The 17,848-nt window shown below is 47.2% G+C and overlaps 1 protein-coding gene across 6 annotated transcripts in view; it reads right to left on the reverse strand.

The window, feature by feature from the left end:
* The window catches only part of OSBPL3 (oxysterol binding protein like 3), a 157,701-nt gene that overhangs the window by 11,258 nt on the left and 128,595 nt on the right, over positions 1-17,848 (reverse strand). For all 6 annotated transcript variants that reach the window (XM_053663609.1, XM_053663607.1, XM_053663608.1 and 3 more), the window contains 5 exons: positions 15,660-15,910; positions 12,923-13,060; positions 5,280-5,343; positions 3,264-3,342; positions 1,952-2,096 (listed from right to left, as the gene is read on the reverse strand). In XM_053663609.1, the coding sequence (XP_053519584.1) occupies positions 1,952-2,096; positions 3,264-3,342; positions 5,280-5,343; positions 12,923-13,060; positions 15,660-15,910 (677 nt within the window). The remainder of the gene's footprint in view (positions 1-1,951; positions 2,097-3,263; positions 3,343-5,279; positions 5,344-12,922; positions 13,061-15,659; positions 15,911-17,848) is intronic.

The raw sequence follows: 17,848 nt of genomic DNA on the forward strand, positions 1-17,848 counted from the left end.
TTCCCATTCCAAGTCTGTAGTAAACATCTTGACCTGAATCAGAAATTTGAAAGTGAGTTCTCACATATGTAAAACTGAGGGAAAAAAGATAAAAATACTGTCTGGGTGCTTCACTTTGTTCTGAAGCAGATGCCAGGTTTTTTTCTTACACACATTTGCCGACAAATCCCATGCTGGCAATGGGATGGGGCCTCAGCGGGAGGCAGTCCTGCTCCATGGGCGACAGGCACCTGCTTCCAGGCTCCTTCAGCACGAGGCAACCGGCCAGCATCCGGACTCTCTTCATCTCTGTGGCTACAAAAATCTACGCTCTGGTCCGCAATGGACAAGGACCAGGCGCTGGCAGACACGGGAGCCCAGCACATCTCCTCGGGTGAAAAGCTGGGAGCTGGGTGGCTCTGTCCTGCAGGAAGAGTGTGTAGACTCCGCTCCAGGCTGCCTTTGCTTCTTTTTTGCAGACAGCTTAGATGAAGCTTTCGAAGAGGCAGGGCCATTTGTATTTAACGCCAGATCACTACTAGCTTTGTGTCTGACTACAGCCCAGTTTGACTTGCAGGGAGTAAGAACTCCAGTCCGCCTGTCCATCATGCCCTCATGAGCTACAGGTGGATCAGAGGTCACCCCATGAAATCCCTTGATGAGAACCAAACACCTCAGCTTAGAATTCATCTGAACTCAATGCAAATATTTTTGAGGGGGCCCTTTGAAGTACTTGAGATTTTTAACAGCAAGAGGGCATCGAGGGAGGAAGAGAGGTGCAGGAGGGCTGCCACCGAGGCAGGCGGGAGGGTGCGCAGAGCATTCCACGTGTTTGCCTCAGGCCAGTCTGTTCACTCATCTTGTAGATGGGCCTCTGCTGGGCTCCAGGCACCACTCCAGGCCACAGGCTGCAGCCCTGAGCAAGACACACCAGCCTTCTGCTTTCCTAGGGCCAGGGATGGCAAGGAGGGCGTGGGGAATGGATGATAGACAAGTAAACCCACAAGGAGCAAGCTAACTCCGGGCAGTGATGACAGCTTTGGAGGAAATGGGATATGAGAGTGACTAACAAGTGGGGCAGGAGGTGGGGGGATCTGGGGAGGGGGGTCCAGGCAGGGAAGACGAAGAGAAAGAAGGAAGGCTGGTGTAGTCTGGGGACCACAGTGAGGCAGGTCCAGGACATGGAGGTTGGAGACGGGGGAGGGAGGTGTGTGCGTGTGCCTGTGTGTGCACACACGTGCAGGTGCGTGTGTGTGTGTGTGAGCTTGAAGGGTGAGTGGGGAGTGCAGACTGGGCGGGGCTTGTGGGCCCCTGTAGGGAGGAAGATTGTTCTGTGAGAAAGATGGAAGTTGTCAGAGATTTAGTTGAATACGACACAACCTCCTTTTAAAAAAATTGTAGTAAAACACACATAGCAGAACTGACCATTTCAACCATTTGTACGTGTACAATTCAGTGGCATTAAGTACATCAATGATGCTGCGCAACTGTTGCCTTATCTCTCTCCAGAAGTTGTCATCCCCTCCACACTGAACCTCTGTGCTCATCAAACACTTCCCCCCAGTCTCTGGCCACCAGCCCCTGGCCACCAGCATTCCACTTTCTGTCACCATGGCCCTTGCTGATGTGGGTCCCTCATAAGAATGGAGTCGCATAGTACTTGCCCTCAGTCCCCTCAGCATACTGTCTTCAAGGTTCATCCACACTGAATATAATGACCTATTTTAAAAGGCTCCCTGTGGCAGCTGCATTGAGGACGGACCAGAGGGAAGGAAGGGTGAAGGAAGGAGGCCAGGAGGAGCCATGGCCCTGGTCCAGGTGACAGAGGTGGACTGGGACCGGGGAACCCCTGGCACTGCTGGCCGGCTGGCACAAAAGCGAAGGTAAAAAGTGTCCCAAGATACCCTGTGCCCTGAGGCCCTGGCTGTGCCAGGGCCTTCCCGGACCAGAGGTCCCAGGGCCTCGAGCTCACCTTGGTAAAATTCACTTTGCAGTGGCAGGAATCGTCATTCCGGTTCTTGATGACGATCTCTCCGTAATGTTCAATCCACCTCTGCCCGCTTAAGATGTTATGGATGCAGGAGGTGACTTTGTTCCACTCAAAGTGATCTCCGAAACTAGAGGGGGAGAGGCGAGAGGACCGGCTCTCAGCAGAGCCCGCAGTGCACGCAGGCAAGCACGCCACTGTCACAAACAAGTCACGTCAGGAGTCACTCATTCCTGCACCCAGGGAACCAGCATGGACGGAGCCACTCGGCCACACTGGGCAGCCTGAGCTTTTACTCTCCAGGCAGGCTCGTGCAGCACAGAGCCGGGAGCAGTCAGGCTCGGGTGGGTGGTCTGGGAGCTGCCGCTGGAGGCCTCTCTGCAGTGGGTCATCTCTGCAGACAACCGCTCTCTCCAACCCAGGAGGGAACTGAGAGCCAGAGGTGACCTGCGTGAAGTCCCCAAACTAGGAAAGGGAAGTGGCAGTGGGGGGAGGCATTCGCAATCTGCTCCCCCACATACATGTGCGTGCACACATATAGGTACACGTATATGTATGCATGTAACTATATGCACATATAGGTATATGCACATGTTTCTTATATGTAAATCTTAACATACATATATCTTAAGTATTTTACAGTGAGAAAGTGTTCAGACACTACTTGCAGAGATAAATAATAATTAAGAGGATAATGGTAGGCAGACCAAGCACTTACAGGGCCCATACCACGGGCTGAGTACTATTTTACCTGCTCTGCATACACTATCTGTTTAATCTTCACAGAAGCCCTATGAAGCGGAGGGTTGACTGTGCCCAGTTCAGAGATGACAGCACTGGAGGTCAGAAAGGTTAAGGTACCTCCCAAGGATATGCAATTGGTAAGTTGCAGAATGAGGGGAGGCATGTGGATCCCGGGAGCCCGGTTCCAGAGGCCATGTTTTGTTTTATGAATAAGCATCAACAGTCCCTGAAAGATCAAGGTCGGATCTTCCTTAAAAGAAATCTTGACAGTGAGGCAGGACTACAATGTTAAAGAAAAACCACCATTCTTAACTTTTTAGAAAGGAGAAATGAGTTTTCAGAAAGCATCTTTTCAAGGGATTTTGGTCTCTGGGAAGCACTTTCATTCGAGGGAAATAAAATGTGAGGTTGTCAAAATAGGAACGTTTGAACTTGCTGTCAGACAGATTAAGAAAAAAACCACTCGATGCCTCGGGGGACAGTGGGCAGCCCGTCCTAAAGCGGTTATCCTGGCCCTGAATTCTATAGAGTTCCCACCCACAGAAGCACTTACACCGGCAGAGTCACGTGGGTTGTGCCAATGGGAACAATTTCCAGGGATTTGCCCCAGAATTTGTTTTTCCATCTCACATCTGAAATAAAATAATACCAAATGTTACACATTTAGAAGGAGAGCTAGGTAGACAAAAGAGTTCTTGGGCCACAGAAAAGGTCAATCACGATACAGGACAATTTCCATAATAAAACCTGTTACCATATAGGATGCCTGTGTGATTCTGTATGTGATTCAGCACCTCCTCGGGGGAACGCCCTCGGGACAGCCATACCACGGAGTATGTTGTGAGATGAAATGGTACCAGAGGAGAAGGAACGGCCACCCTGCAGGGGGCCACCAGGCAGAGCAAAGCCACTGAAGGCAGAGGACACAGCTTGTTCAAGGGGAGGCGCAGGGTGTGGTTCGGTCCTGTCGGTCTCAGACCGTCCAGAGGGAGGAGAGCACGGACAGACTGGGCACCAAAAGTGGGCTCTCCGTGGGCCTGGGAAGTCTGGTTTGTGTGCCCTGGGGGAAAAGAAGGTGTTCATCTGGGCAGGGGACGGACTTTGCAAAGACAACGGGCAGCATATGAAGAATGAGTAGGAGCAGGAGAAAACGAGGAGCCGGCGAGCAGTTACTCAAGGGATAAATGAGGAGGAAGTGACCCCAGACGGTAGTGGTGGGGATGGAGCGGAAGGGAATGATCCCGGAACCAGGGAAGACACAGAAATAGAACTGGGTGACAGAGGAGGTGCAGAGTGGGAGTGGCAGGGAGGGCTCGTGGGCGATGTCAGACTTCTTCAATCTGCGTGAGTGGCGGTGCCAACGGGGAGGCGGGAACAGAAAAAGAAAGGCAGAGACCACTGACCCCTCCGGGGGCTGCGTGATGCTCCAGGCTGCAGGGGGCAGAGGTGACAGCGGGGAGGCCAGCGGGGCCATGGCCGTGGGCCAGGACAGAGGCGGAGCGGGCCCAGGATGACCCTGGATGTGCGTTACATGATTTCATTTACATGAACTATCCAGAAAAGGCAAATCTATGGAGAGTAGGTCAGTGGTTGTCTAGGGGTGAAAGAGGCCCACAGATATTGGAAGTTGGGGTGGGAGGGGATTTGATAAATAGATTTCTTTTGGAGTAATGAAAACATTATAAAAATTGATTGTGGTAATGATTGTGCAGCTCTGTAAATATTCTAAAAACCATTGGCTATTGCGATAAAGGTGCCTCTAGAAAAAGATAATTGGCCATTTAAAGCAAAAACAGTAGCGATATACTGCAGGGTTTATAATATACATGAATAAAATGTATGTCCACAATAGCATGAAGGTTGGGGAAGCAGAAATGGAAGCATACTTTGTAAGTTTTTTATAATACAAGTGGAGTGGCATATTACTTGGAGGTAGACTGTGATACCTGAAAGTACATAATATGAATCCTAAAGTAACAACTGAGAAATGAAACGAGGAGGTGTAGCTAATAGGCTAGCAAAGGACTCAGTCCAAAAGGCAAGAAAAGATTAATCCATTTAGAACATTTTTGTAGCCTTATTTATTTATTAGAACAACACACACCTTCCCAAATCGAAAAGGCACAGTTCTCAAATTAAAGAAAAGGCAGCAATGTAAATGGGATTTGAGAAATAAAATTTAAAAATTTGAAAAGCAAAAGGCCCTCTGCTATCTAGACTCTGATAAACAACGGAGTAGTATTCTGTGTCTCTTGAAATGTGAGGCCTTTCAACTGTGTGTGGAACAAGATAGCGAAAACATTACAGGAAAATGGTGGTGACCACATGATTGAGAATTTTTTAAAAGAGGGAACAACTAAATTATCCTCCTGACTCCTCAGCTGGGAAGTAGACAAACATCAGTTATTGTTCAGGGATGACAGGCGAGAACATGAGTGGCTACTGCCAGCGAGCCCAAGTGCAGGGCCCACTTTTAATCTTAACAAGCATTCGCCAGCAGTTCCTTAATAACACAAATCTATAACATCCCCAAAATAATGGGGGTCGGATATGTTAGTCAGCACATTACCTTGCCAGAAAACAAAATTTCCCGACTCCGCGTGACATGCAGATATAGGTGGATGGTGGCTGACCTGGTGGAAACAAGAGCCAAAACCAAAAAATGTTATTAAGTTTGTGTCTTGGGAAGTGCATTCTTTCCCCCTTGCATGGAGATGTCACAATGCTCGGTGCCTCTTCAGCTTCCTTTCAACCAGCCTGTCCTCCACAGGGTGCCCCTATAGTGTGGCCAGCTTCGATTTGCTCATGTTCGTTAGCCATGAGAAGAAACTGGGTGAATGGAAGACTCTGGACACCTTGGAGAAAAGCGGCCAGGTGGTGAGTGATGAGGACAGAGACACATTTGGAAAGACGAGAAAATGAAATCAGGGACACGCAAGCGCTGCCCGCTCATGAGCCCTGTAATCTAACACTGTCTACCAAGGTCAAAATCCCTATTACCTGTTCTGAAAGTACTTGCATTCAATTAAACTGTCGAATCATAAATATTTTTAAGTGCTATTTCTAATCAACATAAAAACTCACTTTGCTGGGTGGTGGGGAGTAGAGGGATTGAGCAAAAAGAAAAAGAAAGGGAAAAGAACCCATGGACACAGACAACAGCGTGGTAACAGCCAGGGAGAAGGGGGTGGGGGACGTTAGAGGAGGGTCGGGGGTAAGTGGCGATGGAAGGAAACTTGACTGGGCGAGGCGAGCACACAATATAGTGCACACATGACATGTGGTAGACCTGTGTACCCAAGACCTGTATAATATTGTTAACTAGTGTCGCCCCAATAAATTCAATAAAAATAAAACTCTTTGCCTTAATAGACTTTACTCTTTTGAAAGTCACAAATCCAACCTCTTTGCAAATTACCTATAGGAACTGATTCAAAATAATTTTTTTTAGAGAATCCCGTTTCTACAAAGAGCTAAACTGCTAAAAAAATTTATTCACTTTCGGTCAAGATAGAAATACGCGACATGAGTGAATACACAGTTGCTTTCTGGGAAGGCGAGTCCCTCTGCGGCAGAGCCTGTAGCGCGCCCCCTAGCGAGCCCCCTGCCTTTCGTCACTGCAGCCTCTACTTCGGTTCGGTTTGCTAATGAAGGCGCTCAGGGGAAGACGGAGCCTTGGTAACTAGAGGTTCATGGCTGGTGCAGGTGCAGTTGCAGTTATTGTAATTCAGTGTCAGGGAGACCAGTCATGGTGCCAGCCGTGTTTCCGGAAATTCCCATCAGCTGGTTCTTAGTAAAGTATGTTACATTTAGGACATTCAGCCCGAAGGCTTCCGTTATGAACGAGGAGACAGAAACCCGAAGGGTTACGGAAGGGTTCCCCAGCACACCGACAGGGAAGAAGTAATGGTGAAACCAGCAGGTCTGGTTCACAGCATGGTTTCGGGGGAGAGATAAGAGATCCTCAAACTAGCTCTGGAGCCTCAACTGCAACAAGGAACACGGTCTGAACAGCACTTCTGGGTGACGCCCCGCTAGGCAGAAAACAGCAGGGACTGGATAACTTGGAGCCACCTCAGTGTTGAGTTTCGGTTCGCGTTCACCCAGTGGTAACCCACAGAGGCGCCCGATTCTTAGCCGGAGTCCGCACTGACGCACCCAGCCCTGGAGCGGATGCTCTCTGTTGGCCTGCGGACTGAACCCGGTTTAGGCTGGTTTCCTAGCACCCCTCTCCCCTCTGACCGGGAAGGGTCCCCAAACAGTCAGGAAATTAGTGTATATGGTTTTTACGAGCACATGTCTTTCTACAAGCCTGATGTCAACGAGGTCCCCTGTTGGTGAAGAGTTCTTGTAACTGATTCATATATTTGAAGGCTTTCTTCACCCTGACCTAATCATTTTTTATTTATGCTGTGAATGCATCAAAAGGTAAGAAGCAGATGGAAAGACAGTATATTTCAACATTTGTGTATTTTGTAAGTTTTTATTTTTTGGATTTATAAAAATACCCCTTAAGTACATCTATTCCCCAGCTGTCCTGAGACATAACTATATAGTCCTAGTTCCTGACTCACCTCTGTCCTCAAAAAACAGCTGTGGAAAAGAAAGCAAGTGCCAGGTGAAAAAAAAAAACATCCAGGAAGGGGACACAGTGACCAGTCTCTGAACGGCATTCATCGGACTTGACCAATCACCATGAGGCGCCAGGCCTGCCCCAGTCACTGCGAACACGGTGAGAAAACCTTCACCTTCATGGAGGTGACGTTTTAGTGCAGAAGTGGGTGAGGCAGACAATAAACAAGTAAGTACATGACTTGTCAGTGGTGCCAATTTTTGAGGATAAAGCCAGTCATAAGGATGGGGGAGGGCTAAGTGGTAGTGCTGTCCCAGACAGGGTTGGGGCAGGACTCCGATAAAGGAAAATTCTGGGGTGAGAGAGAGAAGGTCGTGCACCACACAGAGAGCTGGGAGAAGGGCGCCCCAGGCGGAAGACACAGCCACCACCTGGGGCTGGCAAATGCTTGCTGTGTTTCAGGGGAAGCGAAAAGGCAGCGTGGCTGAGGCTGAATGCACGAAAGCGGGAGCGGGCGTGTTTCTGGGGGTGGCATCTCAGCGGGCTTTGTGGGCCAAGACCGGGACTTCTGCTTTCATTCCAGGTGACAGGGGAAGTCACTGGACAGTTTAGAGAACTTGTGCCCCCGACTTGAAGCAATCACTCTGGCTGCGGGTGAGGAGCCTGCTGTGGAAATGAGAGACCAGACAGTAAGTCTGCTGTGCTAATCCCAGTCATAGACTATGGTGGCGTGGGCACAGTGGCCCACGGGACACAGTGGCCCACAGGACACGGTGAGGAGGCAGTGAAAACAGTTGGCTTTGGAAGGAAGGCTTCTACACAAATGCCCTAGGACTTGCTGATGGATAGGATGGGGATTATAAGAGAATGAACTATTAAGAATGGTGCCAAAGATACTGGCCCAATCAGGGGGATGCAGTTGGCAGCTATCCTCTCTTCCCCCGTGTTCAGAGTTAACCTCTTCTTTGATATACACATGGGTTCTTACAAACAACAACAACAGAAAACAAAAACACATTAAGGGATGACTTGACCTAGAAAAGGGGAGGCACTGGTTTAGTTACCTTACATTTAATTTACTGCTAGTTTTACTGGGACAGCTTGAATTTCCCCCAGACAAGGTCTTTAAATAAGATGTCACCGTGATCAGCAGTAAACACCTCTGGCTTCTACTAGATAAAAGAACTCTGCAGAGAGCCGACGCCAGGGTTCGAGGAGAGAAGCGAGAGGCACGGGTGTTTATAGTTTGTCCAGGAGTTTTTGTTCAAGTTCTCCTGATGCGTCACAGAAAAGGAGGAGGGGCTGGGCCCGTGGAGCAAAGGAAAAAACCACTTCATTTGAATTTGTCCCATTTGAGTAACTTTCAGTAACTTCATTCAGTGTTCCTGTCACAAACACTTGAGAGCATGTGGCAGGACAGATAAAGGGTTAAGATGACAGGAACACAGGGACCTGACAACTGAAGTTTCAGGTAATTAGGAAAAGCCACTTTTAGGTAATAGCTTAATTGCACATCCTAAATTTAGACAGCCAACTTTCCCCAAAGGTACGCAGAGCATCAAAGCTGACTGAAATGAGTTTTCGGAGCCCTCCAGCCATGGACGAAACTCAAAACGTGCGTTCGCTCTGTGCCAGGCAGCAGGAGCCTCCGTCCCTGAGGAGAGAGAGAAGGTCCTTTTCCCCTGAATCTCCCCCTTTTTGGCCTTATTTAGAAAGCCAAGTCTGAATCAGACTTCTTGGCGCAAAGGAAGCTCCTTCCTTGACAGGGTGGAACAGATGACAGGAATGTTTGTAACGGACTCCTGGAAGCACCCCGTCCACAAAGGCCGCCCGCCAGCCCACAGTGGGAGCAGAGAGCAAAGTCCTCCCGTGAGTCTGGAGGATGAAAGGTTTAAGTGGCAAAGACAAAATCCCGTCATCTGAACAGTACAAAAAAGGCTATTTTCACATGGGCAGCTGATAAATCCAGCGGCTCTGAGCAGAGCAACTAAACCTACACAAGAGACCCCCCAGAAAGGTGACGGGGAGGGGACAGGGGAGTGGAAACAAGGGCATTAGCTGAGGGGCCTGGACAGTGCTACCGCCTTCAGCCTCGGCGTCCCCGCCGTAACTGACCCTCCCCTCACCTGCCACGCTGTGGGCGTTTTGAAGATCAGATAAGACCCTGTACAAGTTTGAAAAGCATAAGGCGCTCTGCGTGCCTAGTTACAAAGAAAATTGGAACAACAAATGTTTTCTCCGGTTTTTGACTTCATGAGTCACTTGGACATCGCATGTTTGGGTCTGTTAGGGAAGAAATAGCGCAGGTCGATGTAGCTGAGCTCTGGGAAGCCTTCAACCTCCCTGACCACTGACCACTGACCACTTCGAACGTCCATGTGCCCACTGAAACCACGAGGCAACAAAACCCACGGCTTGGAGGAAAGGCACCGACATGGCTTTTTGACGTCCAGAAAAGACAGTGGAAAAGCCGAGTTACTCTTCTTACTTCCCAGTTCCTTTCACTTGGAGATACGAGTTCCATCAACGTCCTTCCTTGTTAGAATAAATTCCACCCCCGAAATGTTAATGTGGGGGCCCTCCCCAGCTTATTATATTAGTCACTCAGCGACCTCTACTCATGGTAGAGGTGCAAGAAGACAAAGCAGCCCCTGAGCTCTGAAAGCCAAAGTCAATCACCTGCACACACAGGGCGAGGGCAGGGTCGTGCCATCTCCGGGAAGGTTCAGTGTCTCCTGGGCTGGAGGAGGCAAGTGGGCGGTCTGGCCCCTTGACTTAAACAGCCACCTCTCTCTCACCACAGGCACCTCATGATTGCAGTTTCAGCTTCCCGAGGGATCTGTCTCTGGGAAAGTGTGCCTGGCTGTGCTGACGAAGCCGCTGGGCCCCGCGGCAGGTCTGCTTTTCATAGTGAGTGCGCAGAGCAACACAGTAGTTCACGCATCAGTCTCTCGTAACCTCGGTGTGGCTCCGTCTCTGAGAGACGCATTCGTTCTGGGGCATTTTAGAAGAACTAACCATCTAAGGCTATGAGGCTAAATTCCAGACACAGGAGGTGGCTCCACCATGATCGGGGTGGGTGGCATCACCCCGGCGAAGCCGGCTGTGAGGACCCTTGGCTGCCCTGTGCTGGCTGTCTGTCAGAGACACACCAGTGAGTGACATTAGCTAGGTAGGCCCCGTTCAAAGCACTTGAGTGAGTAGCACGGATACAGTATATCTTATTTCAACACTCCTCTTACTCTTCTTAACACTGTATATTTAAAAAGATTTTAAAAGTGGCCTCTAAATATAAGAGCAGTAACTATGTGCTGAACATGTATTATCCTTAGTGCAACAATACTCCATATAGCAGTGTATTACAAGTTCACTTAAGCCTTACTGCTACCTATGAGCTAGCATTAGCACTTCTAGTTTATAAAGAAACAACTGAGCCCTGGCTGGTATGGCTCAGTGGATTGAGTGTTGGCCTGTGAACCAAAGAGCCTGAGGACTAAAAGGCCACTAGTTCGATTCCCAGTCAGGGCACATGCCTGCCTGGGTTATGGGCCAGATCAACAGTGGGGATCAAAAGTGGGGGAGCACACGAGAGGCAATAACAGACTAATGTTTCTCTCCCCCTCTTTCTCCCTTTCTTCCCCTCTCTCTAAAAATAAGCAAATAAAATCCTTAAGAAAAAAGAAAACTGAGGCTCTGGAAATTTAAGCCACTAATACAAGGCCTTTCCGCGCAGAGCAAAGGGTGGACTTGGCATTTGAAAGCAGGTCTACATTATACCCGGCACACCCTACGCCACTAACAATGCCCAGACCTCTGTCCTGCTGATTTCCTTGGGATCCATTTCGTGGAATTGAAGACTAAGTTACGTAATGCTCTTTCCATCTCTGTGCGCATGTGCCCGGGAGCTCCGCTTTCTCTCTCTGGGCCACCGCAAGAGACACGCGGGCAGACCCTGAACTTGGCTCTGCCCTGTCAGGGCTCACAGGGTTGAAGCTTAGCTTAGACAAGCTCACATTACTACTGTTTCTCATATCCACTCATCTTCCGCTGATTGTCGCCTGTAGTTTGGGGCTATTTTTGGCCTTTGTTTTTTCACATGAGTGCACATAATGCCATGGTAACCAAATTATATTTTCATCCCATTTTAGGTTAAGTATTTAAATAACCCAGATGAATTTGAATCAGATGACCATATTTCTTTAACTACTGATTTAACCCCCTACCTCTCCAATATCAGTGTTTAATTTCTCATTTTAGCTTCGGGCTGGAAAGCCACAGACACGGTGGTTGGGGACTGCTGGGGGTCCACTCTCCGTCAAGTGTCAGAGGGCGCTGCCTGTAACTCGGTCACAAGGAGCACCGTCTTCACGGCCTCCAGCCACACCCCTTTCCCTCCTTCCCCCATAATGCACATCCATTGATAAAGAGGGTAGCACATGACAGGAAGGAAAATAGTATTTTAGAAAACCCAAGCCCCTTTACCCTCAGTTTTCTAAGAATCAGCAGGAGAGAAATGTATCAAACCAACTGCATTTAACGTCCCTAGGGGCCATTTAAGGATATATGACAGTTGGACATGTTCAGTCACTGCCTTAACCAGGGAGGAGAATTGGTTTTTATTTTTATTTTCAGTATCTTTGTACCCATTTTTTTTTTTTTTGCCAAACAATTCCTGATTGACAGGCATTTTGGATGTTGCCAATGTTATAGTATTGCAAGCCATGCCGTCAAGCATCAGAAACAAGAGCACACACGCATGTAATACTTTTTACTTCATGTGTCAGACCCTGGGCTGAGGGCTCTGGAGAGCGTATCTCATTTAACCCTCACAAGGCCACCTGAGGTCTGCACCATGTCACCACCTGCACCGCCAAGAGGGAACTGAAGCCCAGGGAGGTGGAGCAGCTTGCCCGGGTTACAAACCTCGGGAACAGGTAGAGCTGGGATTTGAACCTATGCTGTCTGGATCCAGAGATACTGTTCTTGAACATTATTCTTTACTAATTCTGAGATGGGAGGAGCCTTGTGGAAGCTTAAGGAACGCAGGCCGTGTAAGCATGAAGTACGCCCATCCATTAGACGAGGACAAGCATCCACTGCCCCCACCCCACTGCATTCTCCCTGTCCCTGGAGCAATGCCAGGCACACGGTGCTCGAGAAGTATTTACCGACTGAATACATACATACATGAATGTATTCTTAAAATCAAGAGCAATGCATTGATTTGGCGCTACCCAACCTGATGGGGGCGCTCGTGCTCTAGACCGATGGTGGCAGCGAGTTGAGGGCACACATTTTAAACCTCTACACGGCAGTTTGGGCAACTGCTTTTTACTCTGAAATTTTCTCTCACTGTGACTTGGAACAAACAGAAAGGCCTTGTCAATGGCTGTGGCCAAGCGAGGGAGCTCACATTGCCAGTACCCTTTGTGCCCAGGAGTGATGGCGAGGTTTCCACGGAAGGGAACGCGATCCCTCTCTTTGTGTGTAAAAGCACTGTAATCATCTCAGTTGCTTTGAAGCTAGTGAAAGGGGGAAAATAAATATTTCAAAAGCACATGTAACGGGAGGCATGAGCAACTCCTTCAGCGTAAGCGGACAAAAGGCTGTGTACACAAACAACAAGGGCGTATACCCACCTGCTCTGAGAAGAACTGGAAGCCCTTGTCCTCCCGAACGCACTCGTACGTTTCTCCGAGAACCGGGTTAAAGGGCTTGCTCCCAGCTCGGAAGTAGCTGGACGCGTAGGCCGACACGGCGAAGGCTGCCACGTACACCTAAGGGGAGGGAGGCAAGGACGTAGTTATTTCTCTGTAACGGGTTTGTTTCAGAAAGCCAAAGATTCCTCCCGGGTGTGAAGACAACCAAACAAACCAACTTCACTTTAAAGCTGTGGGCTTAAGTAATGTTTGCTGTGTGGCCCCAGAAACAAATGAACCAAACATTTTCGAACTGCCCGTTTGTCCTGATGCCTAAAAGTTAGCAGAGGCTTTTGAAAAGATGATGATATTTACCATGAACTGCACTATTTTGGGCGCTGCACCTCTAAACCTGGCGATATCTGAGAATCCTGATACCGTGCTGAGGTTTTGGGGTGGGGGGAGGAGGAAGGAGAGCATTTAAAAAAGCCAAACTTCCCTCAAAATTCAGGAATAAGCATCCTAAGTTTCACCATTCCCAATGTGATACTGTAGAAATCTCAACATTCATTTTGACAGAAGAAAATCTGTGAGCATCATTTCCTAAGCCTGGGCAACAAGCCACAGGACAGAGCACAGTGCCTTTTAAAAAGTTCTGCTTTGGGGAGAGGAGACAGGAGAAGCTCAAAAGGAAAAGAAAGGAAAACTATGGGGTGGACATGAAATAAGCAAGATTCATAAACAGCCCTCCCTGTGAGGTCTCAGCATTTTTATTTGGGGTAACAAAACATGCATTATTATTTTTGTCTTTTGGGGTCGATGGGGGCAGCTACAAAAATTAAACCTAAATACAACAGCAGCATTCCCTTTATAATATTGAGTAACAACTGTCACGTTTCCTCTTCTGAACACATTTCATGAGGTTTCTTATCTTTGGAAAAAGGCCAAATGCCTTTCATAAATGTTCACCAGTTGCATAACTTTCCTACCAGCTCACACTATAGAACACTCCAGAGCAGCTGGATTATTTACAAAAACCAATTCATGATGCCCAAGTCAGTCTTTGTCCTGGAAACCTGGGTATGTACTCTCTCTGCTCCCTCAGACGTGTGTTACCTGTTAAACAGCAAGGCCACCCTGTCGGTGCTAAATGCCGAAGCAACCCTGAATCGCCTTCACAGTTTAAAATATAACAAGATGTATGAATGAACCTGGTGTCGTTCATAACGCCGGGGGAGATGGGAGAGAGGGAGCAGGCACGATGCAGGCTCCTCCTTTTGGGCTGGAGCAGGAGAGAGTCCACACAGAGGAGTGAACTGGACCCCAGGATGAGCTTCCCGCTCATACTGTCCCCAGGATGCCCTGAGCTGGAATGCACCGCCTTTCCTCAAGCTTCTTCTCAAGGTCAACTACACATATCAATCAGCTGAACAACCTGAGGGTTTCTAACTTGCCACAAGCATGAAACACCTTTAAGAATACTTTCATCTTCAAAGTCAATAATTTTCTTTAAAGATGCTGACTTTTAACACTTGCCCTGGAAGCTGTTTGCTTCCCTTTGTTTGCCAGAGAGTCTCTGGGGAAGAGCAACAAAGAAGGTTGAAAAGACACAGCCCTTGTTTCTCTCCCCTGCTCTGATTAGCCTGTGATAGGAGAAGTCCCCTAAGACTATGGAATGACTGAGGCATATCTCTCTTCACCCAATAGAGTTCACCTCAATCTTTAAATCACTTAAGTAATGAAGCTTTAATTAAGGTTGAAATTGCAGAGTGCTTAGAATTTAGAAAAGAATGGTGTCCTCTATCAGGTGGAGGGCGGTGGCTTCAGGACCTGAGACCAAGGGGGTGTGCCAACTCCAATTTAGCCAATCAGCGAACACCTGGGACAGGGACTCTTGGGGGGAAAACAGGGTAGCCCCAGCCTCTCATACAATGAATGAATGACCTCACTGTTGAGCAGGTAATGTGAGGAAGCAAAAAGAGGAAGAGAAATTCCTGAAGAACAAAGTCAGCCACAGCTGCAGAAAGCGCTGAGTTTTCCACAGTCTTACCACCACCGAATCCCCCACAAGATGGGGAAGGATGAAAAAGTCTTGGAAGCCCCTTCACTGGAAATGGTAACTGAGTAGAGAACAGAAGGTGAATTTTCCAAGGATGAGCTTAAAAATAAAAAAAAAAGCTCTATAGAATCAAACAACAACAACAAAACTCCAGCTCTATAGAATCGGAAGGGGTGGGGGAAGAAGGTTTCTTATGTGAAAATCTCTTCTGTGTTATTTTCTGAAAATCTAGGAGCCTGGGCAATTCCAAAAATAAACAAAAACATCCTCAAGGGAAATTTACCCTGGATGAAAAAAACAGCTTGAGAAATTAAATCTGTCCAGCCGGACAGTAAAAATAAATGCCCAGGCAGCCTTTGAGATGGACGTGTTTTCTAGCCAGGCTGATCAGACCAATCCCGTTGAAGGCTCCAGGGAAGACAACGCACAGACCCACAGAGCGGAACTACCCCCAGGCACCAGCTGTCACAGAGAAGCCCTCCCTCCTTCCCCTCCACACGGCGGCGAGTCCTGACAGGGTGACTGAAAGCAGCCAGGCAGAGGGGAACCAGATGCCACTGAGAAGTGAACTATCAGAAGAACAATCCCAAGGAACACCAGAGGGGACTGGGGCCCTGGCTCTGGCTCTGCCCGTGCTGGCTTGGTGAGTGTGGCGCAGTGGGCAGGCGGAGTCCTCACCATCCTCTCCAGGGGGTCGGGGAGCTGAGCGGCCTTGTCCAGGAGCTCGCTGTACTCCAGCTCCTCGCAGAGCCTCTGCAGCGTGTTCAGTGGCTCGTTCAGCTCCACCGGCATGGCCACTTTGGACAGGTCCTTCCCGATGTTATTTCTCAGGATGTTCCACACGCTGATGTTGCTGGTGTTGGGGCAGGGCGCCGGCAAGCAAGTTCTTCTTTTGGACTTGGCTTCCCCACCACTTCTGAGAACCGGCTCTGAGAGGGAAATAAGCCATGGTTGTCTTATGAGTCTTTTCACTTTATTTCATTATTTTAAAAAAATCTATAAAGAAAACCTTACCTGAAAAAATACTCAGTTTTACTATTAATCAGTTATTCAGAATATGATGGAAAGTCATAAGATAAAAAGAATTCTGCATAACTAAATTAAGTAACAAAAATTAAATACACTAAAACTCATGGACTACATTCAGAGAGATGTCTTCAAGCTCCTATTCAAAAGCTAGTTCCTCGTAGCTACACACGCATTTATAATAAAACTGGGAACTGAATTTGTACACCCAGAGCAGGTTACTGTTTTTACTGTTAAACTCTTTTTAAAGAGCACTTCAAATTCTGATTTAAAAAAACAACTTTTAAAATCTTTTTTTTAAAATCACTTTAAATTCTGATAAAATCAATTGTGTTTATTGAAGGAGAATTATGAAGAAAATAAAAGTCTTCCATTATTCCACTACCCAGAAATAATAGTGATTTATATTTTGGAGTATTTTCGCCATGGATATAATTCATATTGTCTGTCTAGATTTCTGTCCTGCTTATTTAGTTAACATAAGTATGTGTCCCTGCTCATCAAAATTCTTCTAAAACATCCTTTTTAATGACTGTAAATAAAATGCTATGCTATTGCACCGCAGTTGAATGAACTAGCCCTCTACTGTTGGCCTTGGATTTATAGCAATGTTTCGCTATGATGCAACAAAGGAGTGAGTGTTCATATTCCTAGATATTTGATTATCTGACTATTTTCATAGGAAATATAGAACTGGGATTACTGTGCCAAAAACCATGAACATTTTTAGACTCTTGAGTCATGTGACCAGAGGGCTCCTCAAAAAGGCTGTATCAATCCCCCATGTACCCGCAGCCTGTGTGACTGTCCCCCACCCCGGGGGCTTCTCAGGCTTGTCATCGTATGCTTTAATTTTTGGCAAATTGTAAGGTGGACGGTGATGTCTTCTTGCTTTTACATTCTGCTTAGAAATTTCCTACTGTGGTTTGGAAGTTTCCTACGGTGGTCTTCTTTTCTGAATCATCTGCTTTTCTATTTATACATTAAGACATAATTCTTTGTTTTTATATTTGTTTGACAGTTTAATCCCCATTTGACATTTGCTTTCAGCTTGGTCCAGTGGTTTCTTGATGAATGAAGCATTTGCATGTTGTGTTTCATGCCTCTATCAATCTTTTCCCTCATGACAGCTTCCATTGCTTCGTGCTCAGGAATTCTTTTCCCAACCCAACAGACCCTATTTTCAAATGAAATCTTTTACATTGCACCACCTTATGAGAAAGTGGTGAGTTGATCATATTTGAATATATTTATTTGTTAAACATAAGTATCTAACAGTTATTCTTTATAAAGCCAATCACTCTGAATAAAGCAGCTGCTTTGATGAACAGAAAGGTACGAAACTGGGGTCCGATTTTGCAGTATTATGTTTATCTAAGCATCCAGTGAATGGCGGGATTTGTTTTCATGGTTCAACGTGGGCAAAAATCTGACTTACACAAGTAAATAGCTGCAAACAATCACAGTTTTTTAAAACAGTTTTTTAAACTATATTTTATTGATTATGCCATTACAGTTGTTCTATTTCCCCCTTCATTCCCCTTCCCCCTGCACACCCCTCCCCCCACCATTCCCCCCTTTAGATTATGACCATGTGTCTCAAGTTCTTTAGATTCTATATTTCCCATACTATTCTTGCCCTCCCCCCTATTTTCTACCTACCATCTATGCTACTTATTTTCTGTACCTTCTCCCCCCTTCTCTTCCTCCCACTCCCCTGTTGCTAACCCTCCATGTGATCTTCATTTCTATGGTTCTGTTCCTGATCTAGCTGTTTCATGCAATTTCAAATTATTTTCTTAAACTAATCTAAATTTGAAAGAACACTCTACAACTATTAC

Source organism: Artibeus jamaicensis, unplaced genomic scaffold, assembly GCF_021234435.1.
Source record: "Artibeus jamaicensis isolate MK-2021 breed Jamaican fruit bat unplaced genomic scaffold, CSHL_Jam_final contig_3230, whole genome shotgun sequence".
Taxonomy (NCBI): Eukaryota; Metazoa; Chordata; class Mammalia; order Chiroptera; family Phyllostomidae; genus Artibeus; species Artibeus jamaicensis.